The 26915-nt window shown below is 42.3% G+C and overlaps 1 protein-coding gene across 6 annotated transcripts in view; it reads right to left on the reverse strand.

Annotated features, from left to right (window-relative positions):
- ADGRB2 (adhesion G protein-coupled receptor B2) overlaps nt 1-26915 on the reverse strand; it is a 1127991-nt gene that overhangs the window by 26147 nt on the left and 1074929 nt on the right. For 5 of the 6 annotated variants that reach the window (XM_086955647.1, XM_086955646.1, XM_086955645.1 and 2 more), the window contains one exon: nt 5353-5388. The exons of the other annotated variant lie outside the window; for it this stretch is intronic. In XM_086955647.1, the coding sequence (XP_086811773.1) occupies nt 5353-5388 (36 nt within the window). The remainder of the gene's footprint in view (nt 1-5352; nt 5389-26915) is intronic. 6 annotated transcript variants of the gene reach the window in all.

The raw sequence follows: 26915 nt of genomic DNA on the forward strand, positions 1-26915 counted from the left end.
TTGTTCTACTCGCACTTGAACTCGTGCTCAATTTGCACATTAGTGGGCTGTAATACTTTGAAGGGAGGTGAGAGCAGCTAAAATATCATTAGAATTCGGAAATCAGCCATTTTACCCACTCAGGGACAACTAGAGGTGCTATATTTAGGTAGTGCGTGCTCTAGTTGTTCATGGCAGCATGTATATAACGGGGACGCTGCATGTACGCAAGTAGCGGACACACTGCTGGTGCACCAAAGCAAGCCAGTCTGAGACTGTCCGCGTCCCAGAAGTGACCAGCCCCAGCCACTTGCCTGTTGCTCGCCAGAAGGTAATTCACATATCTTATATACTAGGGACTTCCTATGTAGTCTTCTCCCTGTGGAAAAATATGCTGTAAAAGTTCCATTACTTCAATTTAAAGATCTGTAACTCTGTCCCCAATGTGGTTTCCAACTAAACCCTCCACCAAAGGACATGGGCACCCCCTTCACTCCAGTGATTAAGAAAACTAATGCTCAGTTCTCTGCAGCTTTAATTAATGTCCGCTCACTACATAAAACATGTAGTAAATCTTTTTGACTTTCTGAGTGAGGAAACCCCAGAAATACTGTTTATGACAGAAACTTGGCTCTCAGAAACATCTAACCCTGCCACTGCCACTGCTATTCCTAATGGATACAAAATACTTAAAAAAGACCACCTGAGCGGCAGTAGAGGAGGGCTAGCCTTGGTTTATAAGGAAGACTATGAGTGCCAGACTATCCCGATCGATGACCATGTAAGGGCAGAGGAGATGGACTTCTGCATTACCGTACCTCCTCAATAATCATTGTTTGGGGTACTAATGTATATACCCCAAGCCCTGCAGGTCTGTTCCTTAAATCCCTGGGCAATACCATGGCACATCTAGCACTTAGATATGATCATTTTATATATATATATTTTGTGGATCTCAATCTACACATGGATAAAAGGGATGACCGTGCAGCAGAGGCATTGCTGAACACCATGTCATTTCTGGAACGTATCCAACATTTGGTCAGCCGACACATCAATCAGGCCATGTGCATGATCAAGTGTTTTCCAATGTCGCTGTGCAAATAGGAGACGCCATTCATCAAGTTTGGACCGATCACTACCTGATTAAGTTATCTTGGCCTACCCTAAAAAATGCACAACCTCCGATGGTCTGGGCCCCATGTGCCACAAGAGCCTTTCATAAACTGCAGCCAGTCGAGTTCCTGCACTCCCTGAAAGAAAGTCACCCCCCTCTCTGAGGCTCAGTTGAGAATGACGTCAGCCACCTTGACAAATGAATTAAGGATACTTTCGATAAACTAGAGCTAGTCATTCAACTTAGACCTTGTGGAAATGAGCCATCCAGCCTATGATTCACAGACAGTCTCAAGATAGAAAAGAAAGGAAATGGTGTAAAACCTTGAAAAGATAATGGAGGAAAGAATGCAATACTAATGACAAGGAGGTTTATAAGGAAGCTCCCAAAAACGATTATGCTGGGGATAAAATAGCAAAGCATACTCATTTGAAAGAAAGGCTTGAGGGAGCAGGCAACAAAGCAAAAGAAGTCTTTAAAGCTGTTAAAAACTTTATTTCCCCGGAGGCCTCGGCCTGATCCCAATATCCTTCAGTGGACTGGGGCGAACAGCTGGGGTCCTATTTTCAAAACAAGATCCTAATCATTCAGGCCAGTCTGCCTTCCGGCTCCCAGCTAGAAGAGAGTTTCTTGAACATAATGCAATCCAATACTATCACCGCAACTAAAGCTACGATCTGTAGCATCCAATATATCCCTTCGTAGAGCTGTTTTGCAGCCATACACAACCTTTAATCTGGGTCTTTTTCAGACCCTTGCCCTCATAATTTGCTAGCATTATAGGCACTCGCCGTCAACCGTCTGACCAATAAGATGTTCCATGCTAGACAGGTATTGTACCCCTCTCCTTGAAACAGGCCAACATCTCGCCTCTGCTAAAGAAGCCATTGGAGGACCTTGGAGAGCAATCTAACTATAGGCCTACATCTCTATTATCGGCCCTATCTAAAGTGCTTGGAAACATATTAATCAGCAGCTCTCCCTATACCTGAAAACCAATAACCTGCTCCATCCTAGCAAATCCAGCTTGAGATCCAACTTCAGTACAGAGACAGCACTAATGTAGGTAAACAGAATACTTCAGAGGCACCCTGGACGCCGTGCGAGGGCAGTGCTGATCATGTTCGATCTGTCAGGGACCTTTGACACAGTTCACCACTACAGACTCTTAACGCGCCTCCAATCCATCGGGATAGTGGGTCAAGCCTTGCAGTGGCTTGCCTCCTTTCTGGTCTCCCCAAAGTCTTCTGTGCTGACAGTGGGGGTTCCCCAGGGCTCGGTTTTGAGCCCAACGCTAATTAACATGTCTCTCACTACACTTGCGCAGATAGCAGAAGCCTTGGGGGCTGAAGCTGTATCATTTACTGATGATACACAGCTGTTGTTCTCGTGTGGCAAGGAAGAAGAGATCTCGGGCTAATTTATTAAGGCCTGCCTTAAAGTGGTATTCAAATGGTTGGCCTTACACCAACTAAAGTGCAAAGCAAACAAAACTGAAATTCTATTCTTCTGTAGCACTCCCCCAGAAACATTGACCCGGAGATGCCCCCCTAGGCCCACAAGGATGGTACAATTGAGAACATGGGTGTCAAATTCGATAATTGTTTGTCCTTTCAACCACAATTCAAATCAGTGGAACATGTTTTGGATCACTGCACTCACTAAAAAAGTTCTTGCAGTTTCTCTCATTTCTGCCAAGAATAGCAGTCATCTAGGCACTGATAACGTCAAGATTGGACTATGAAATAGACCTTTATTTTGAACTACCCAAATACCTGATTAACAAACTTCAGGTAGTCTAGAATGAGGCAGCTCGCATTCTCCTGAATCTACCATTAATGATGCATATGTCCCTGCACCTATACACCCTCCACTGACTCCCCATAAGAAAAACAAGCATGTTCAAAGTGTAAGTGTTGGTTCACAAGGCACTTTACCGCACAGGTGTGGGTTACCTCAGAACAAGACTCAGCTTCTACGTCTCTTCAAGAAATGTTCAGTCTGCCAACAACCTTTAAGCTAGGGTCCCAAGAATTCATCGCTCTAGAGATAGGAACGTCCATTCTTCCTTCTAGGACCAGCAGCATGGAAGAAGCTTCCCTGGGAGGTTTGTGTAGTGAGCGCAATTTCAGAGTTAAAAAAAGGTTGAAAACCTTGCTTTTCATGCAGCAATAGACCACATGACCATACCCTACACTATGACCTTGAGCAAAGCGCCCGGACACTCCCTGGACTAGCCGCGCGCTGTACTCATTGCATTTAAATAATTCATTCATTCATGATGAAAGAAAACTGCATCTAAAATCGTTTGAATCAAAGATAAAGTTGAAAATGTACAGTTTTCCCGAGAAGAGTTGAAAAAGTCGGGAATGCATTGGAAGCATGGAAACAAGACAACTGATGTCATGATGCTGACAGGGCCACTTTATGGCTGCAGTGACATTCACACGATGCCTTGTTCAAAGCCGTAATGGAGCTGGTGCCCACTACAATGTGGAAGAGCTATCAAAAAGTTTCAGGTCCAAGCTTGCTCCTGGGGATATTCAAAAGGTGAGGAATCTGCAGGTAGACATTTCCATCAGAAAAATGAATTCTGACTGCTACCACTTTTAAGTAGGAGCTGCACATTGAGCAATATTGGCAATGACTGGCACCCATGCAAGGACAAGTAGTCCTCCTGTGTTTCAGAATCAGCCTAGCTGGTATTGTGGGAGATGCACTGCGATGGCCACAAGCAGATTTGCTTGGGCACTACGCCAAACCCATCTCATTAGAACAACCAGCAATTATCAGGAGCCAGGACTCCCTCTATCATAAATAATTTATTTCAACTAACAACTAACCCTGGGCAAAGCACTATGCTATGCTCGCGTAGTTTGTGAAGTAGGAGCTACTTCACACTAGGCGATTTGCACGTAGCACAGTACAAACACAGGTAGCGTAGCGTATTGCAGCGGTCATTTTTTGCTTGCTCGCGGTCCTCCATGCCAAGTTGGTGATCGCAAGCTAGTAAAATGACATCCCAGCAAGACTTTTTCCTAGTTTGTGATCAGCAACTTCAAGTTGCCGATTGCGAGTGTGGAAAATAAACCTCCTGGCGAGATTCTCCACGTGGGGAGGTCAAATTTCTCATTGTGAGTGGTCGCGTATGCTCGCGACCGCTCGCGATGAGAATCTACCAGTCCGCGTTGAGAAAACTGCAGCTTGAGTAGAAATCTACTCGAGCGACAGAAAACGACCGCTTGCACAGTGCAAGATGCAGTTTGCACTGATCGCACAGTGCAGACAAGCATCTGGCAGTGTGCAATCAGTGCGAACAGCATTATGCACAGTGCACTACGCACTTTGCGTAGCTCACGTAGTGCGAAGTACACTTCGCGTAGCTACGCGTAGCGCTACTTTGCAAACTAAGCCCAGGCTTACTAACAACTCTCTTACTCAAACATTGCGACTTAAACAAACAGAAGTGAATTTTGTTTAAAATAAAACCCATGGAGAGGACAGACCTCAACATTTTACAGAAGCAGTAACTGTCCTTGAGTTTTACCTATAGTATTACGGTGGAGTTTGGCTTCTAAAAACATTATCAAGTAGAGGCCGACGTTGTTCAGAACCCATGGTGTAAACATGAGAAAGCTCATGGGCTCATGCTTAATAAGTATGTGCAGATGTAGGAGAGGACAGGAGGCCATAGCTGAAATTAAACACAAGAGGCACAATTACACCCCACAACACAGGCTGGTCACTGTTGAAATAGTAATGGTTTAGGTACTCATACTTGTAAACAGAACCTCTGAAGAGCGGGGATCAAAGTGCTGCCAATACTTATAACTCAAGTATCATCAAGTATCCTCCAGCCCAGAAACAAAATAGAAGCAACCTTGTTGAAGACATTCCCCATCCTTGAATTATATTATAGAACACATTCCTTTACTGTAAAAGACAAATGGAATCATCTAAAATCCAAAAACTAATGTACAATGCTTTGGGCAAACATTTGCATACCTAGATACCTGAGGCTATCAGACTATTAAGTAAGCTAATGACTGTCTTGCAGAGGGTTTTGTGAAACATTGGTATAAGTCTAAATAGGCAAGACAGATCCACTAAAAGGTCATGGACATAAGGTAAGGGAATACTTGAGAATAACTAATTAGATTTCAGAACTATTCCAATAACAACCCAGAAGAACAATAACAGAAAATAGCAAGCATAACCACAAACACAGAACACAGATTGCAAAGCAATTGCCTCACCTCAAAATCTAAGTCCGAATATCGTAATCTCTTCCTCTGTAGGCAATACAAAATAAATAAAAACAGAAAAGGTACTGTTACTCTGGGCGTGGGGACCCCGAAAATGTTACATCCCACAACGTTACCTTAACAGAACACCCACAGGTTGGTGAATGGGAGATTGTGTTAAACCTCAATTTCATGAGGCAAAGTTCCCCGAGGTACCTCCCAACAGTTATTCAAGTATGGACCTACCCAATAATTGTATTGCGATACAGTCAGAATCAAGTCTTTGCCAGAAACGCTCTTAGCAAATTGGGCATACAGAATAAGTGCAAATGAGAATAACTCTACATCTCAAATGAGCAGCAAAATTAGATAAGAAATACACAGCATCCCTAGTAAAATTGAAAAGTCTTATTGCTCACCCCCCAAATTAGGGTTATACTGGAAATCACACAGAACAGAATAGAAAGTTCTGATTCATCATGGTGAGAGCAAATGTATCTTATTAGCAACACAGGACACAGTTTTATTTATCATCATATTGCCTTAGCAGCTTGGCACTATCCCACTACATAAATATTGATTCTGCCTAGTCTATGCTAATGTCATCCGGAGATGCTAGGTCAAACCAGATACAGGATGAACAGCAAACTATTGTGAATGAACAGGGCACAGTAAGCTATCGGAAGGTCCTTGGAAAAAGATACAGTATTAGGATCCTGCTGGAAAGATTTCATCCAGGACAGCAAAATAAATGGAAATGGAAATAAACAAACATGACTCTTCTTGACTGGGAACTTCAGAAATAATGAACAGTGAAATGTGCAGGGGGAAGATATCAATTTTGACAAAGATTTAGGCCTAGTTAACATGAGTCAGGAAAACACACTTATACATGTTATTGAAAATTTGTTTCAAAGACAATAGCATAATATCAATGTGCCGATGTATAATCCAGAGTAAAACAATATTATGCACATTAATGATGCACAAAAAATTCTCCCTCTGATAACTCTGTAGTCACTAAAACCCACAAATAATATAATTAGCCTAGCAATTATAATAGAGTCTGCATCACTTTCTGCTTCTTTTAAGTTGATTCTTCCATCAAGTGGTTTGTAAACATGAACTCTGGCAATCTCCATCTCAACATCTTGTCTTTTTCATCTGAGACGATCCCCTTTTTCTCTTTACACCCATATTTTAGAAATAGTAACACAGAAAATGTGAACAAGTGAAACAGGAGAATTGCACAAATCAACACAATAATTACAAGGGTTAGAAATAACAAAAACATACCACCACCCAAACTATCAAACTATTCACCAACCATTCTTATTATCTTTCCTATTTCACTAACCCATGAACCTACTGTTTTCCAGGAGCCATGCTCCTCTAAAGCTTGTACAACAATAAAAATGTTAGTTACCTTTGAACATAGGCGTTAATAACCCTACTGTTATTGGGTATCAATGTGCAACAATCCTTAACCTTCAAACCTCTGCAAACACCACTTTCCTTTGCAAGAAGGATATATAGCGCTAAGCGGCATTGCATAATCACTGCTCGCATTGCTTTTAATTGAGAATTAATCTCTGTAAGGGCCCCAGTAGTTTTAGAAGCAAGCTGGTCCACAAGCATAGACAACCTTCTAATTTTGTACATTGTTTACAGCTAGACCTATAGATGGAATCATAGTTCCTAATATATTTAATACTATCTGCCCAAAAACAAGTTTCACTCTCTCCAAATCAACAGCAACCTTCATTCCACTCCCATGACAGACTCTAGGAAACTCTAAAGCTAAATAACAGGAACCCCTCCGTTATGAAGCAGGTTAAAATAGTCTTATTACACACATAATAAATCCCTCTCAAAATCGTCTCTTCACCAACCAGAAAATCACCACTCACAATATAACTTCTTTCACCCTCACTTTCACTGATGTATTTTATTGACCTAACTCCTGTAGAGTCAGGACGCACAATACACACTTTCTCTAATGCTCCATACTCAATCTTGGATAAAAATTCAAATATCTGAATTCTTCTTAAGTCTTAATCTCTCTTCTTATTTTTTCTTATCTTTCCCATCCCTCAAAATGTTCACTCTGCTCTCATTATATTCCTTTACAAACTCACACTCCTCTTTACTTAAACTACACACATATTCCTGTTTAGTCTTTATTGTGTCATAGTTAGTTTGTACAACTGTATTCAGAGATTTGTAATATTTTATCCATCCATAGCATTTTCTTAAACGGAAAGATCGTCCAGCAAAACTTTGAAATCCCACAGTTATGGGAATAGAAACTTGTGCTTACTAAATATAGAAGCATATACATTGCAAAACAAACCATAAAAAACTGGAAGCTGTAAGTAGATCACACACCTTCACCTTCAGAAGGAAGACATGTACACACCAGGCAATTCTTAACCCCTCATTATATACACATATTCACCCAAAATGTTAGTATTGATATTATCATGAAATCCACTAAGAAGACTTTCCCCGTGTGTCAATATATTAAATCCAACACCATTATGGACTGGAGTTAATACAAGCCTCTGTGGAGCCATTTTCCCCTGGACAAATAAGCACAACAATAAACTAACTAAAACTATTAGTGCCATTATCAAGGAGCTTATGCCAACAATGTTACAGTATTTGCTATGTGCTGTTTATACTGAGATCAAAAATAAATGTGGAATTCCAAAATCAGCAAAGAACATTTAAAAAAAAATGTGAACTTTTATTCAAGTAATATTCAAAAATCAAAATAGACTTTTCTCAACTTTCTTGTTCAGTTTATACAGTTTGTAATCTCAGACGCTTTTTCTTCATCTGTTTATTTTTCCGAATTTCACCACTGTCAGATTTTCAAGAGTTCAAGGTGGCTCTTCTTGCAAAGGTCTTAAAAATGAATTGGCAACAGTTTATTGGACTGAAAAACTCTTTCTATGACTCTTCTTTTTGTCTTCAGACACAAGCTATATTTGACCATTTAGGTGAATTATACTTTCTATTCGGAAATCTCTTTCTTCCTAATCTTTGAGCAAAAGATGCTCTCACTGTTTTCTGAATCAATATCCATTACTTCAGGTTCTTCTTTGCTTGACTTGAACCTTTCATTCTGTCAGCTTTTTTCTTTTATAGGTTCGTTTCACAGCCTTTAATGCCTCAAATATTGCATCTTCACTTGTGATTACTACTGAATTTTCTCCCTCATTGATTGATCAACATCAGCAACTTGACTCATCGTGAACTGCTTTCTCCCCTCAGGGTTCTCGAGACTCGAATTTTCAACTGGAGCCTTACATTAGTCGGATCAGAGGTAATTTCTTCTTGCTGCCAACTTTGCAACAGCTCTTCACTCTGACCCTTACATTGAAATTGACCACTGGTACTTTTACCTTTACCAAAATCTTCACTTCATTACACCAGCAACTTCAGAAACTGCTTCACCAGCAAATTTACGAGTTTCGCCCACTTCTGGTTCCAAGCTGCAAACTTTGCTCGGTGAATTAGTGGTTGCTATCACCACTTCTTCATCCACCACCTTCACACTGTAGGACTCTAGCACTCTTCACAGCAGTGTTACTACAACTTGGAAAAGGCCTCTCCACCATTCTTCATGACAATATTTGCAGATATGCTTCTTCCCGAAAACCCAGTATCCTGGCTTTAAGGCTTGGCACTGAGTTTCTTTTGTCGATGCTGTTGCCAAATTCACATGATGAGAAACCAATTTCATCACATTAGCCAGACCTTTATAGTAATCTAGTACAATATCGTCAGTCACTGAAGCAAGTGTAGCTGAAGGAAAGTAGACCAATCACATTGTTCTGCCCATTAACACTTTATGGGATGCAAGACCTTTTTTGTCTGAGGTAATTCAAATACTCGCCAGGGCAAGAGGAAGAGCATCTGACCACTTCAAGCTAGTGGGTACAAAACACTTTAGCAAGCTTATTTTTGATGGTTCCAGTCCTCCTCTCCACAACAGCAGATGATTGAGGACAAAAACTACAATGAAACTCTTGGTCTGACCACAACTTGGCTGACAATGGTGACTTCTTTCCCTTTGCTGAACGTTTACTTACTCAACCCTTCCACGACTGTGCCTGGCCTCAAGAGGACTTCTAGAATTCTTTCGGGCCATGGCCCCCCGCACTACTCTGACAATCCCTGAGTACACATGACCTCTTTCCTTAAAGCGGAGTCTGAACATTATGGCCAAACGCCCGGTGGAGCTGCTCTGTTCAGCTAATGATGAGATAGGACTTGGTTCACCCCCTGACCGTCACCTGCCCAGCTGGACTTTGGGCACAGTTTCTCCCCTTCTCCCTGTCTCGCCCACCCTCCCCCTCATCATATTTCTGCCGTTCTGCTTTTGCCTTGTCTCCTTTCTATCCACCTATCTGACCGATACCCGCTGGAGCATCCTTGAGAACTATAGGGGAGACTGGCCTTGGAGTACCTCTCTGGCCGTTACCTACCAATTCGGTCTTTGGGCTGACTTTACCTCTGTCTCTTATTCCGTCTTTCCCCTCGTCCTCTCCCTTCTTACTCCCCCTCACCCCCTTCCCTCTCTAATGGTCTCTTCTTATCTACTGTTAATGTGTCTCATATATTTGATGTAACGTGTAATTGTTATTATTGTTTTAACTTTGCTGACCGTATGTAAAGCGCCCTGATACCTACGGGTCTAGCCAGCACTTTATAAAACTCTTTAACACCTTGGCTGCTTTGACTTTTCCCCTCCTGTGCTGAAATTGCTTGAATACTATAGTTTCATGACGAGCTCAGATCGTCATAAGCACAGCTCAACTGTGCCTCATGACGAGCTGAGCTCGTCATGAGCATCGAAAGGGTTAAATAAATATGGAAAGCTGTACAAATCAATTGCTAAATTTCATTCTTAAAATGAGAGCTGGGATTCCTCTAACTAAAAGTCGGCATGCCAAAATGAGATATCAAAATTCCTCAACAAAAGCTTGGAAAATGTTATGCTGCCTGAAATACAGATGGGACAGGCCTCAACCCATGTATAGAATAAACAATCACGAGAATGTACTTTAGATCATTTTAAGGTGGCATCTCTTTGAAATCTGCTTGAATGCTCATACATGGGTCCTCTGATTTGCAAATGTGGTTCATAAGAACCACAGTTTTCTTACCCTGAATATTTCTCTGACAAACGGGGCCTCAATGTTACAAATCATCTGCAACAAAATGTGATTTTCAATTCAACCAATATTTATTAGAAGTGTAGTCATGGCATCCCTCTCTGCATGTGACTGGTTATGCAAATATTTGGCCATGAAATTCAACATGGAGTCTGGTAGTATATATTTATATTCAGGAGTTATCCATACATCTTGGTAATTCTTTTTTAAACCAAAGATTTCCCACATTACTATCTCATTTTCTGGCATTTCCTTGTGTAGATCCCTCAATTCACTCAAGGAAGTCTGAATTGGATTCAACAAAAAATAATTCACATTTCTGCACCTTCAGCAGAAATCTCACTTAATTCATCTTGTTCTGTCTCTTGATTTGTACTTTGCTCATCTGATTTCACAGCTTCATTCTCACAGTATCTTGCTACCTGGTTTGCATATTTATTTCCAAGCGTGACTATATCCTTTCCAGTCTTATGGGCAGTACACTTGATCAATGCGATTTCTTTTGGCAACTGTAATGCCTCCAACAAATCAAGACTATAGGAACCATTCCTACAGAAGTTCAAGAGAATGCATTAAAACCCCTTTGTTACCACAATTGACCAAAGTCAGGGGCCACTCCAAAACCTTACTGACTGTCTGTATAGATTGTCACATTCAAATAATCTGCTAGGGAGCAAGCACTTGTCAATGCAATCAACCCTTCCACTTGTGCTGAAATTACATCAGGCTGGTAAGATGCTTCATGAATTTCAGCAGTGGAACATTCAGCATATTAAACTTTCAATGCTCCACGATGGTCTCTCAAACAAACATTTTCTACAAATAAAATCAGAACAGCTATTTGAAGAAGAATTCCTCTAAGGTCTGGTTTTGGCTTGGTACATAACTCAGTAACATTAACGAAATTGTGCTCAGGTTTTATTATCATCATCGCTCTGGTCTTTATATTTATTGCTGTCTTAGAGATGAAGCAGTGTTGCAGGATGAAGGACACTCCACCTTCTGACAGAGATGTTCTTTACAACCAGTATGACTTGTTCATACCTGTTCAGACTTATGATTGTCATGTGCTGAGTCCAGGTATGAGTCAAAAAAATCTTAATTGAATGTGGAACAAACATAATGAGTGTATGTCCCGTCACAATTCCTTCACTTTGCTCAATTGCAAGGCAAACCGCTTTCAGACAGTCAGAAACATCTACAGCTACAAGATCTAACACAATTGACAGTGAGGAGATAGGCTTTATCTTAATGACCCCACCATGTTTTTGGTAAATACAGATAAAGCACACCTGTCTCTCATGACAGAAGAGATAAAACTCTATACTGTAACAAGGCATCCCAAGGGTGGGTGCATTACATATTTTACCCCCAAGACTTGAAAGGCCTCTGAGAATTCATTATCAAATGGTCAACTGGATCTCTGTTACCTCAGTGTTAGCTTTATTAAAGGCTTCTCAATCAAGGATACATTTGAAATTGACTGGCGACGGTAGCCAACAATTCCCAGAAACAACCCCACCTCCATCAGGGTGGTTAGAGACCAGTCTTCAAGATTGCAGATAAATTTAAATCACTTATTTTTTACAGCACTGCATCTTTGCTAGTGAAACCTTGTGATCATTGCCAGTTACATGATTTAGAAGTGCAATAGTATCAAGTTTACAATCCTCTTTTGTCTTAGATGCCAACAATAGACCATCTATTTATGTTCAACAGGACTGGGTTACATGGCAACTGCAAACTTCACAAATCCCTCTTCAGGATCGGACTAAAATTCAAAGTGTCTTTGAGTATACTCTTGTGGAATTCAACACCAAAAAGTAACTTTATTTTGGAACTGAAATGAGAAAAGAACTGGACTATCGTCATGCAAAGGAATGGAGAAGAACGCTTGGCATAAGATGATGACTGCATATCATTCTGCATTCGTATATGGGCTAAAATTACTGCAGGATTTGGTACAAGTAGACAATATGAAATCACTATTTTCTTTATTTTCTGATGATTTAGCATTATTCTCCATTTACTGATTGTTGTTAATGCCCATCACAAATGTGAATGTATGTGTCTTGTAAAGCGCACTGCTGCCCTGAGGCGTCGTGGCGCCATAGACCGCTGGGGAACCCGTCCTGGCTATCCCTGTGAGATGGTCCCTACTGGGTATCTCCAAGGTGAAACCAGGCATCCCCGGCGAATGTGGGGAGCCGTTGTAGAGATGAGGCAAGCTAATGCCCAGAGTTGCCGAGTGTGATCCCTGGTTAGAATAGGCACCGAGGCGAGAATTATCGAGTCCGCTAACCCTGGTCCACGACCCTGCCGCGTTGGGAATTGAACACTGGTCCCGGGCCGTTCTCTGCTTCCGGGTCTGCCGCCTCTAACCAGTGAGCTACAAATCACAAAGAATACTTTGTTCTACCATTTTTTCAATGATGGGCTTCATACCTACGTTTGTCTCTTTTCAAGTCTGTACTTTTTAATTTTAGAGAAAACAGCAATTGGTTTTACAATAATCCTGACATGCTTTACACTTTTTATCGATACTATCAGTTTTGCTGTGAACTCCCATGCCCCTTCTTCCACAGTATTTCTTGAATCCAGAGGCAAATCATCTTCAGTAAGAAATGGGAATAACTAAGGGGCATATTATCAAGCCTGTGCGCTAAAATTATCGCCGCTTTATCGGCCGAAAACGGCCGATAAAGCGGCGATAATGGGCTTGATAATATGCTCTGTGGAATTCCAATCGAAGACCATGTTAGATGTCTTCACATCTAACATGTGCTTCGATTGGAATTCCATAGAGCATATTATCAAGCCCATTATCGCCGCTTTATCGGCCGTTTTCGGCCGATAAAGCGGCGATAATTTTAGCGCACAGGCTTGATAATATGCCCCTAAATTCTTGAAACTTGTGATTTAATTTTAAACGCTGGGAGTAAAGTACACAGTTCATCCTGCAAAGTAAGCTTCTTCCCAACACATTGAAAGGACTATGTAGCGAAGGATTGGCATAACCAACATTTCATGAAAAGGACTGTCCAAGCCCTAATGAAGATCTCCCAAAATGCACAGTCCCTCGGAGATCTAAATGTGTTGGCATCACATTAGAGGACCTGTGTGCTTAAATCAAGTGCATTAAAACTAAAGATTATACTCAAGGACACGGGAAAGCACCCAAGTATGGGACAGACCTAAAACTAATGTTTTTCTCCCCATATAGGGATCCCATTTGGCGATCACATTGGGGAACAGATTAAGAGTTGGGAATAGGAAATGGAGGATACATACCCATTTCTTGTACAGCATGTGAAACTACTTTGTACAGCGTTTCATTGTTGTAAGTTAAGAATAGGAAATGGGAGACACATACACATTTCCTGAACAGCATCTGAAACTACTTTGTGCAGTGTTTCATTGTCGTAAATTCTGTCTTCTTGTTTTTTCTTTAAACAAATGTAAAAACATTCTAATGTAATGTACCTACCACGTCACTATATGTTTAGACACACAGTTCAACTGAAATTGTTTCACTGTGCTAATCAAGCACTTGGCTTGCACATTAAAATTTTTATTCAGATTCAAGTGTGTTAATAGTTGCATGTTGAAAAACGTCAGCAAGTTGCAAAACTAAATGAAGTAAATAATCTGTGGTTAATGAGGTTGTTTTCTGTTTGGCTGATTATAAGTATATTTATCCTTCATTTTCCTAAATTTGGGTTAGTCCCATATTCGCATTAGCACCCCTAAGTGCAAGTTCAGTCAATTCCTGGGCATGTACGTTTGTACCCTCTCCCGCTGCGCACATATCAGGTACCATGAATCTCTGCATCTGTCTCTGAATCCCATCTGTTTATGGAGGAGATATGGAATTCAAAAGTAATTTAAAAAGTTATCATCCTCATCTGAATTATAGTCTCAATTCGGCATCTCGGTCTCCCTCATCGTTTAATTTTTGTCTGCTGTTTCCTTAACTATTTCAGAAAATACTCTCACTTCCTCTATCATATCTTGTCTCCAGCATCTCACCTGATGCTCCCAGTTGCCCTCCAACCACTGGCTAAATTAACCCATCACCTGCTTCATTTTATTTCTCTTCTGCACTGCGGCCATTCAAACCTATTTATTTAATGCCTCAGGTCTAGGTAGTGGCTTCCCCTCATTCATAGTTTATCTCAAGAAATCTAGCTTTCTATCATTAAAAGTACCATCTAAAGAAAATTGTAACTCCTTGTCAGAAGATATGTATTCATGCTAGTCCTAAATCCAGAGTTGTGAATATAGCCCAATACTCATCATCATTTGATACAAAGGTGAACCATTTTCTGTCTCTCTATAGTAGGGACAGTAGGGGCTTTTGTCATTTTTTTACACATCACCCATTATTTTCACCCAAAGAATCCAAAAACGGGCTAGTGAATAACAACCAATCCCAGCGCAGCTATGCCAAAAATCAACCAATGACAGCACAGCTTTGACATCATCCAATCAATGACAGCACAACTCAAGCGCAACTCATCGGCTGCCTAACAAATCACAACGTGACTTCTTTATGAATGAGAAAACAATAGTACAGCCTTTCTCATGAGCACACAGAAACCAAGTAAATTCTTCCCTGTTCAACCTAAATACGAGAAAATCAGCAAGTTAGAATCAAACGATTCTAGTAAACAATTATAACAACACCAGTACCTCGAAAGCACTTCTTAAACTCAATTCATACTAAAGTAATTACCGTCTAACAGAAATACAACTCTCACTAATTTATTTACTCCCGTGAATCAAACAGCAAACAACACTAATCTAACTAGACACGCAACAACCTGAAAAAAACTGTAGTATTTCAGAAAAATCCCTATCCCTGGGTATGCGATGACTAACAAAACACAGACCCCTATTGCAGACAGGTTCAACAATAATATCTCAAGATTTTAGATTTCGATGAATCTGAATACCAATTCTTCTCTGATGCAAATCACAAATAAAAATAGAACATCAAAATAACAGTGATCAAACTAACAATTGAAGCGACAATCACAACGCATAACCATAAACCTCAAACGCAGCACAACAATCCATCAGAACACACAAACATCAATACTCCAATCACAACACCAAAATACTTTTTATCACCAGAATCATTCCACCCTTTTTATACGGACAATCCAATTTGCTCAATCTAACTCGCAACCATCCTCTGCTACCCCAAATTTGTGGGTGTGAGTAACCCCGAAAGGTTTATACCCCAAAATCTTAGCTCAACAGAATGCCCATGAGTTGATTAATCAGAGAAAGTGTTGATCCTCAATTTCTGGAAGTAATGTGTTCCAGAGGCAACGCACCTACCAACACGTTAAACATACTGTTACCGAACTAAGGGCCCTCTCAGAAATTGAGATGTCGATCAGCTGAAAAGATTCAAGAGTATTATTACAAAAATGTAAAAGGATTGCAATACAGAGCCATCATAAAGTCTTTGCCATGAAGGTTCTTAGCAAATAGGTCATACACAATAAGTGTAAAATCAGAATGACGAAGTCCCAAATGAGCAGCAAAATCATAAAAGAAACAGACAGTACCCCTATTTCCATTGGAAAGTTTTCTAGCTCACCCCCAAATCAAGGGTTTATAAATATAGGAAATAATCTCATAGAACAGAATAGAAAGTGCAGATTCATAATGGTGTGATCACAGTTTTATTAAACATCATATTCCCTTAGCATCTAAGCAGTACCCCACAACACAAATATTGATTCTTCATACTCTATGCCAATGTTACCCGGAGATGGCCAGACAAACTAGATACAAGAACAAAGGAAAACTATTATGAATGATTAGGGCATTGTGAACTACTAGAAGATCATTGAAAAAAATACACTATTTGGACCCTGCTGATATGATCTCACTGAGAACATCAAGAACAATGTTATTAGAAATAAACAGATATGACTGTGTGCTGCAGAAGTAATAAACAATAAAATCTGCAGAAGTAAGACATCCACTTTGACAAAGATGGCTACCAGGCCCAAATGGAGGCTTAGTTAACATGAGTCAGAAAATCACACTTCCACATGTTTTAGAAAATGTGTTCCAAAGACAACAGGACAATATCAGTGAGTACATATATAATCAAGAGTAAAATGACATTATGTAGGTTGTTAATGATACACAAAAATATAAATTTACAAACATCTTTAACATTACTCTATGAAATAAAAACTTACAGGTAGATGCATCAAGCATTTTTGCGAGCGCAAACGGTGCGAATCGCAAAATTCGGCCGTTTGCGCCCGCAAAAATGGCATTTGAGATGCATCAAGGGTTCATGCACTCGCGATTTAAGAATTCGCAAATAATTGTGAGTTCTCAAATTGCGATTGCATTTAAGGAATCGTAATTTGCGATTCCTTAAATGCAATGCATGAACCATTCCAAGATTGCGAATTCGCAATCTGGGGTTGCTATTTACCGCAAATCCAAACTACGTGGTAAATAGCAAAAACTTAGAAATATGCACTTTAGTGCATTTTTCTAAGTTGTATATTACACAGACACATGTCCTTGGGACATGTGTGTGCGCAACACCAGTGAACATTACCATTTCAGGGGTGTAACAGGATGTCCTTTCGACACCCTGGCACCCTTGAAATTGCGGCACATTTGCGATTCGCTAATTGCTAATCTCAAATAAGGAATGGCTTTCCCATTCATTCCTATGGCCCTTTAGGCCCATGAGAATGAATGGGAAAGCCATTCCTTATTTGCGATTCGCAATTAGGGAATCGCAAATAAGGAATCAGTAGGAATCGCAAATAATATTGCGATTCCTACATGCATCCCGTTTTGCGAGTCTTTAATAGCGATTCCTTAAAATTCGCTATTAAGGACTCGCAAAACATAACTTTGATGCATCTGGGGGTAAATGTGCTGGCTTCCTTGGCATTGACTGATATGCTTGAGGAGATTTGTAGTTCGTCTACAGGCAACAGGGATTATTGCAATGTCTGTGTGTATTGTGTGATTGACTTTAGGTCATGCATACAGCATCAAGTGGGATGAAGACTCCAGAATTTCACTGCATTGCTATTTATTCAGGGGAACGAACAATTGACATCGGGCAAAAACAATAAAAGTTACTGTTCATCATTATGCTCCATGTAGCTCATTCTGCATGGTTCACCAGGATGAATGATAGAAAGTGGTACACACAAACACATCACTACAAGGAACACTCACAGACACATAACGAGATGATCACTTGTAAACAATCAATATACATGCAACGTTTCTCCCGAGCAAAATTCACCTAGAACCAAAGTATCTTATTGTCAGTGGTTAAATGTCTAAATCCAATTTTAGGGCACAGAGTCATGAAAGAGCCCAGTCATGTAGAGATAACATTACTAGCCGGAGTACCGAGGAAAGATTCAGCATTCAGGAAGCTATTACAGTCTTCCTTGTGCGGTCAGAATTTGGAAAAGTGTTGAGAAAAACAAAAAATATTAAAGACAATTTACTTTGGAATGATGTGATATGATGTCAGTGTTCTGTTCATCTACAGTCATGAGGAAAACCAGCATATTATTTTATATCAATGTGTTATGGTGTGCTAAGACAACTTCTATAAAAAAATGTGTGGGCTGGGAGAACCATGAGAATATCTCCTTATCTGCTCCAACTCTCATGAAGTCCTCTGCTTTGAAGAAAAAAAAACTGAGAAAAAGATGGTTGTGAATAATACAGTATTTCGTACGCAGGCATTCCATCCAGAAACATCTCTCCGTCCAGGCTGGAACCCAAAAACGTATTTGCTGCTCTTATGAGATTGAAGCATGTCACTGTTCTAGGACAACAGAAACTTTCACCTCACAGTGCTAGCCAGTTATAATGACATCCACTGTTTTTCATACACTGTCACATGGGCGTTGGAAGTAGGGGTGTGGGAAATGTTGCAGCACCCCCCAAATGCAACATGCTGGAGTTTAGAAGGTGAATGAGCTTTAAAGATTACGTTTTGTTTAAATCTTGTCATATCAGCTGCGCATTCAAAGACAGAGGTCAAAGGTCAGGCAATGTCTTCTGACAAATTGCTACTTATTCTTTTAACATGGACATTTTTGTGTTTAATTTTCTTTTTCTGAATGCAAGGTGAAAGGATTTTGTAATGAGATGATCTTGCAGAGGGACAGAGAAGTGTGAAAAAAAAAGACTGTAGGATGTAATTTTCTTCCTAGCAAAGCAACATTTAAGTAAATGTAAATGAACCATACAAATATTTAAAATCATAGTCGGCGTTAGGAAAGCAAATTTTTTTACATTTCTGAAGTGGGGTGGAAACAAAGATTTTAACCGGATCAAACAAATTAAGATACTTTACTTGTGTGATGCGCAAATGATAAAAATTACCTGAAACCAGATCTTCACACAATATCGTTTGCACGCTATACAACATTAGCAGTAAAGCCACATGTCTGTGCAACTTTAGTGGCCCTTTTAGGAATAATATGTTGTATGTGAAAGACAACACACTACCACACCATGCTTTAGTAATATTTTTGTGACAGAGTGCTCCAAAATGCACCACCAGCTACATACGATATACCCTTATCACTCTCCAGCAGAATGGGCGTGCCTCATTTGCTACACTTGTTCTTCGTATGATGCATGGATTTTTCACAATTCTCCTTACTTCAGTGATGTAACATTGATGGCAGCACCCAGAATCTGAAAATTGTTCCAGGACCACTGGTTTGTATCCTTAATCACCCACAACACTAGGGACGCTCTAGAGTTCTATACCCTAACTATATTCCTCCATGCCCCCGTTCTGTAGTGTCATGCTTGACACATAATGCTGCAGCCCCTCTATAGAGGCAGTGCTAACACCTACCCCAAACCTCTCCAACACAGGCGTCACCAGTCAGGGGACCCTGCTAATAAAGGGTGCCGTGCTCTGGCACACTCGGCCAGCTGTACCCACTATATCCATGTGCCGAGTGGAGAAGTGTGGCTCAATGATTAGAGCGGCAGACCCTGATACAGAGGTCTAGGGGACCAGGGTTCAGTTCCCCGCCTCGGCGGGTCTTGGGCTCAAAATTCCACGGACCTGATAATTCTCGCCTCGGTGCCTATTCCAATCATGGAGTCCCACTCTGCAACTCTGGGCAATAGCTTGCTTAATCTCCACAACGGCCCCCACAATGCTAAGGATGCCTGGCCTCCACCTTGGGGGTGCCCAGAAGTGGACGCCTCACAGGGAAAGCCAGGATGGGTTCCACAGCGGTATTCGTAGAGGGCCTTGAGACCATTGCGGGTGAGTAGTGCCGCTGCGCTACACAAGTATCAATTTACAATTTACAATTTTTTGTGCATTACTTAGCATACAGGCCTAGGGCCCAGGGCCCACAACTTTAGAAAGGCGACAAGGCGGACTGACCCTGCCTACCACCCAATGCTGGCCCAGATTGTGGCCTGAACTGAAGTGTAGCACACCCCGTGTAGAGACAGGCAAAGCTCGTCCCTATTTTGGTGGGAAAAGAATTGCAGCTTGTGAAAACATGCCCGCACAAGGCGCCGAGACCAAGTGAGCCCCCATCTCCTACCCAACACTGTCCCCGCTGCCTGTCACCTGCTGTGTCACTGCGTCTTCCGTGACACCAGAAGACACTGAAAATGGGCTGAGCTGTGCCCATGTGGAGGGACCCGCAAGGACAGAAGACTGAGCGAGAGCTCGAGCCCTTTGAGGGGTGACAAACATAAATGAGGTTAACACGCAACATCGTATATCTAAAAAAGAGCGGCAGAGCTATCCTAAAAGGGTGCACAGCAAAGAGATAGGGCTGGAGAAACAGGTTTTAGCCTCCACCACGAAGGCGAAGGAGAACATCACAATTTTGCCCAACAGGTTACAACCTACCTGCTCACACGTATCCCAGAGAGCACCAGTTGAACTGCTTCACCTTCCCAGTGAACTTGGTGCCTGTCCTGCTTCAGTCCCAACCAGCGAGCAGCCATACTGCACCAGTTCCCCGATCACTGCCACCTAAGCATTGTGCGGGTGCCAACACCAGTAGTGTGGTGCACATTGGTGCCTGAAAGAGATCGCATATGCTCTCAAGAACAACAGTGAAGGACTGGTTGCTGCCTCTTGGGCCCCTCTTTCCAAGGTGAGATGAGCAAAAGAGAAAGTCTCCAGAGGAGCTAAAAGTGGTGGACCTGCACAACAACCATGGCAGGAGCTCAGGACACCAGTTGACCTCTAGTGGCAGTCTGCCACTAGGGGTCACCAATTTCGGTTATGTAACACGGCAACCCCGTTGCAGGTTGATCCTGTAAAGTATGGCACCTCACATACAACTCTAGAGCCTGTGCATCAGAATAGCACCCCTCCCCCACACAAACGACAGTACCCACAAAGTGAGGAGTGTGGCGGCACTGACCCCATATGGTAAAGGTGAGAGGCTGTACCTGGCTTGCTGATGGCCTCCTACCAACACCACCATAAAAAGAGGAGCCAACTTGCCTTGCACTGCATCAGCACCATCACTGCAGCAGTAGACAGGAGACTACTCCATGAGGTGCGTGCCTAAGGAGCTTCTCACAGCACAGGCGGCCCGGCGGATTTCAGTACGGCATACATCCATCTGCTGACTGACACTGCTCAAAGTCATCTCAGGTCAGGAGGGCCTATGCAATAAGACGGACATTTATACCTTTTTCTCCAACTTGCTTAAGGGAGTTGGGATATATTTTTTCTATCTTTCTCAAAGGACGAGGGTAAGGAAACTGAGACAGCTTTGATGTCCTGTTTGCATTTCAAAACAGGACAGTTGATCACATGCTGTCTTCTTTCTCCATCAGAGGAATGACAGTGAACCCACCAGTTTACACCTGCCCTGCTCTTAGTTGTAGTTGGTTCACTGGAGCAGATGACAGGGTGGGAGGAACCAACCATTGGCAAGGTTAGGGCAAAGAAACCAATCTCTCACCCTTGGGCAGTGTGTAAGCTAATTGATAATTCCATGCTGGGTACCAGTGTTATTCAAAACTTCATGGGGACATTTATGATCATTATGATCATTAATACTGCCGCCACTGGCTTTTTTTAGTGCTTGTACTGATGTTCACTAAAGCTTGGGGTTACTGATGTCTGTGAGGCCTTTTCTTTGGGTCTCAGGAAGTCAGGTGTTACTGGGCCAGCATTATAAAAAATTAGGCTGTTTGCCACTGGTGTCTTGGGTGCACAGTAAAAGGCACATCAAGTAGATGATAAAGAAGAAAAAGTTAGTTACCTTCAGTAATGATCATTCTGGTTGATATTTTTCTGCAGATTCCCCACCCGTTGGAATATCTCCAGACTGGATCTGGTGATTTTCATAGCTCTGTTGTGCTTCTTGACTCCATCTCAGTGCAGGATGGGATGACCTGATGATGTGACTGGAACCATAAAGCACCCATCTGGCACATTGATGTCAGTTTGCCTTCCATATTTCCATGTCGTAAGAGGAAGATGAACAATAACATCAACTGAGGTAGCTCAGTGCCTCAATCTAATTGTAATCTTTTTAAAAAGGCCTATAACCATCCTTCAGAATGGGGAAGCAGGCAGGATCAGTGATGAATATGCAGGTAGATTAATTTCATAAATGGGGGTCTTTAGTTGGCAATGGTTTGCACCGTTGTCCAAGTAGCGACCCTTCTTCGTGGTCAGGGTATACACTTCTAAAATAACCCCTGCTCACTCCCTTGGTGCGCACATACAGTATTATATTGAAAACCCTACAAATGGACATCACACCTGTTTAGAAAGATAGGTAATCTTTTTCTAAACCAAACAAGACCAAAATGCTAAAAATCCACAATACAGTAATCAAAATATGACTTTTAAAAGGTAGAAACAGTTCTGTCCATAGTAAACTATAGATGCAACGCTTTCAACACAAAGTTCCTTGGATGCGTCAAAATCATGAACAAAAAGAGCCACAGGGAAGGTGATGCGGTGGTTGCTTACACACAGGGAAGGTGATGTGTCGGTTCTTTACTCTAGGCAAAGTGATGCGGCGGTTCCTTACTACCACGCAGGGTAGGTGATGCTTCGGTTTCTTACTGTACAGGGAGGTGATGCGTTAGTTTTTTACTGTTGCGCCAGACTTGATGTGGCATCCCGGTGCGATGCGTGAGGATCAGGAAAGCGTTGGTTCTCGATACAGCAGTGGCAACGGCGCTGCGTTGGTTTCTACATCCGCGGTGCCATGATGCATTAGTTCTTGTAGCCGCACAGCAGGGCCTGCATCAGAATCGGTGCGGTGATCCAATTCCTTTGCTCTTTGGTGGCAGAGAAGCTCTTTGCCCAGCCAAAACCAGTTCTGTCCTCTCTGGTGCAGCTGCCCAGCAGGAGGTGGAGACAGCATTGTCCAAGGCAGAACAGGCCCATTCAGGTGTGATAGAAATCTCCTCCCCCTACTCTAAATGCAGCCCAGATCTATTCAGCCCAGCCCTGACTCATTCAGGTAAGGAAGGTCACACAGCAACCCTGCCCCCAGTGGCTGTCTGAGAGAATACATCTCCCCAGTCCCAGTCACTCGAAAGCCAGACAGTCAATCCACAAACCAGCAGAGGCACACAGGATGGCTAAGCAAGAAAATACCCACTTTCTAAAAGTGGTATTTTCAAACACACAATATAAAAATCATCTTTACTAAAAGATGCATTTTTATATTCTGAGTTCAGGTATACTAAACTCCAACCTTCCATCTTGTTCCAATGGGAAAGTATATTTATAAGATGTTATAAATAAACTCCCATTCTATCTTATGGGACAGATAGCCTTTCAATAGTGAAAAACTAAATTCCCTGTAGTTCACCATCAGGACATGTTACTCACTTCAGAACATATCCCTCCTTTCACAGACACTGCACCCTACCCACAGGGGTAACTTGGGCCTAACTAAGGGGTGGCTCACATGTCAGAGAAAGGAAGGTTATGGCTTTGGAAATGGGTGCACTTATCAGGTTGACATGGCAGTACCGGAATGCGCACAGATGCTGCAGGGGCAGCTGTGAGTTACATTTACAGGCTGCTTGTGTGGGTGGCACAATCAGTGCTGCAGGCCCACTTGCAGCATTTGATTTACAGGCCCTGGGCACACGCAGTGCACTGTAGAAGGGACTTGCCAGTAAATCAAATATGCCAATCATGGAATCATCAATCCATAAACACAATTTACAGGGAGAGCATAGGCACTTTAGCACTGATCAGCAGTGGTAAAGTGCCCAGAGTCATAAAACTAACAAAAACAGGGACGAAAATAGAAGGTCCAAAAGCAAAAAGTCTGGGATAAACCCTCCAGGTCTAACAATTATCCTCCAGAAAGACTCTAACTAAAGTTTACTAACTTTGCCTTCTGAAGGGTATGTATACCTGTAGATTCCTCACCTTTAAAATAGATTCCAAACAGTGCCCTCTCAGATGGCTTGTCTGAAGATATTTTCAAACCAGGAAGTATTGGAGCACTGAACGTGCGAAATCACCATTCATTCTCACTTCAGAATCCAGGTTTGAAGGAAGTCCATCATGCATCCCGACAGACCTCAGTCGCAGAAACACCTCTGAAGGTTCCTTCTTCGCAAACGTGTAGCACATTTTTACAAAGTGACCCCTTTTTTCGGGTGGTCACCACCAGTTTTTCACCTGTTTTGGGAATTACCTGGTGGTATTCTTGAACTCTAACACTTCAACAATGCTATTCAGTGCCCAGTGTATGTTCTCTGACCCCTAAAGCATGTCAAATTGCCTTAAAATCAGACTGGCACACTTAACTTTCCTATAAGGCCTTAGTATATGGTGCAGAGAAAACACCAGTGGCATGGAAACTTAAATGACACTACAGGACTGCAGCACCTAATGCACCATCCACTACAGTGGCAGTAAAAACATGGTTTCATGTCTACCGTGAGTGGCCTGAAAGCAGCAGTTTGAATTCTGTTGCAAAGACCTTTCAAAATCGCCCTTTTGACAGGTAGGAAAACCTGATTTTAAAAGTAAATAGGTCACATCTAAGTACACCTTGTTGCCTACAAGGTGGGGCGTATAATATTCAAGAGTTGAATATGTGTGACATTAGAATGGTATGTTACACCAGTGACCAATATTTTTAATGAATGTATGGGAAATGTAACTATTCAGAGAGTTACCTTACCCAAACCTGAAGCTGCTGGAGGCTAATTTGCATTAGTTCTCAAGGAACTGCCCCGCCTGCACTTGGCCGACAGTAGGTGTGAAAGAGGTGTGAAAACTGCTCCCAGAGCAGGACAAGGACCTGGGAGTGAGGATGAGTTTTATTCTCTTGGCAGGGATACCAATTGCAGTGGTCCCATGAACTTAATTTACTTCAGAGAGCATTCCCTGGCATAAGTAAATGTTAAGTGACACCTGAAAGGGCCCCAGCATGTGTCCCCCTATTCAGGCTGGCTTCATACTATGTGGGAGGAAAAGCTACCAATGAAACAGTTCTGAGTGACCACAGAGGAGGGCAAGGATCATTGCCTTGGCCACTCCTCTGGGTGTGCATACAGGTTCTACACAATGGGAATAGGGTTACCACATCTTAGATTTTGAGAATAGTGGGCTGAGGTCCTGGGGGCCTTAGAAGTATCCTTGTGTGATTGTTTGTGCACCAGAATAAAGTTTGACAACTTCGAAAAAACTTTTCTTCCAGAGCTTCAGATGGACACAGGGGTAAAAGTACCCAGCCAGCAGAACCACAGCATTGGACTGAACTTCAACGTTGTCCCAGTCAAGGCTCCCTGCATCTCCAATAGAATTAATAAGCCCCATAGCGGATTTTCAGTGAGGGATGGCCAAAGCTTGACACCACTCATGGTTGGCAACATGACGCCGATTAGCATTGTTTGTCCTGGTGTTGAGATCCAGCCATGTGGTTGGGGACTACTCAGATCCCATGGTGGTGCCCCTCAGGAATAGAGTAGAGTCTCAGCACTTCATGACAAAGAAGCAGTGACCCCAGTCCTCCCCACATCACAGTAATGCGTCTCTCAAGATAAGGACAGGCAAAAGGGAAGGGAAGGGAAGAAGGCCTTGAGCACCAGACAAATGACCATCAACTTGAGCAGATTGAAGCATACAACCCACTCTTCTGGAGACCAAAGGGCTCTGACCTCAAGATGGGTACTCCGCTGAAGGGCATCCAACATTATCATGGCCATGGCTGACAGATGTAAGGAATGGAAGAAAATCCCAATAGACAGACACTACTCCACTGACCACCCGGTCAAGTCTGCAACAGTGTCCGAGGAGATCACAATGGGATCTACCAGCTCTTCGTCATGTTGGAACCACTGTCTGCAGAGGATCCACTGAGAAGTCCTGAAGTGTCAGCATGTGTATGTGACCAAGAGGATGCAGGAAGCTAGCAGACTCATAAGATGAAGAATTGTCAGGTTAGGAATCAGAAATTCCTCCCTAAAATCAGAATCATATGCCGAATGTATGCGGACCAGGAAGAGGGAAGGCTTGGAGCACAATTGTGTCCAGTACTGACCCTATAAACAGGAGGCACAGGGAGGGGTCCGGTAAGACTTAGGCACTTTGCTGGACAAGCCCAAGTCGAATAGAAGGGATGCTGTTGTCTGCAGACAGTCTGACACTCTCTTTGAGTAATCAGTCGTGCAGGTATGGGAACAGAGTAATCTCCGACAAACTGAGATGGGCGGCGAACGCTGCCACCAGCTTTGCGAAGCCCCGAGGTGCCAATGCCAAGCCAAATGGGTGGATTGCAAACTTGTAGTTTGTGGACCCTGCCACTAAAGGCAGGTACCCCCAGTGTGACTGCAGGAGCTGTATGTTGAAGTACACATCCTGCAAGTCCAATGACAACATCCAATTTCCTGCTTTCAGCACAAAAGAATCTGAGCCAGGGGCAGCATCCTGAATTCCTTCTTGCAGAGTAAAAAATTCAAGGGTTTGTGTTTTAGCATAGTCATTGGGAATCAGGAAGTACCAAGAGTAGTACCCATGCCCAATTTTCCGCTTCAGTCCCTATTCTACTGCTCCTTTCTGTAGCAGGACTGCCACTTCCCGCTGGAAGATCTGAAGGTGATCCTTTGACTGAAGGGATTGCTTGGGGATTATTTGGGGGAGGGAAAATCTGTTGGAAGGGTAGGGCATTACCTGTTTTAACATTCTGAAGGACCCACTGGTCTCATGTTAACACCTTTCAGGCTTATAGTAAGAAGGCTACTCATCCTCCCATGGGTTGTAACGCTACTGTAAGAACAAACTAAAGTGGCGTTCTAGGTGACACAGGGGAGGCCAAGAAGGAGGAGGAGGACTGCTGGGTCTGGCGAAACCTGCCTGTACCTCTATCATAT

The sequence above is a fragment of the Lissotriton vulgaris genome, chromosome 2_1 (genome assembly GCF_964263255.1).
Source record: "Lissotriton vulgaris chromosome 2_1, aLisVul1.2, whole genome shotgun sequence".
Lineage (NCBI taxonomy): Eukaryota > Metazoa > Chordata > Amphibia > Caudata > Salamandridae > Lissotriton > Lissotriton vulgaris.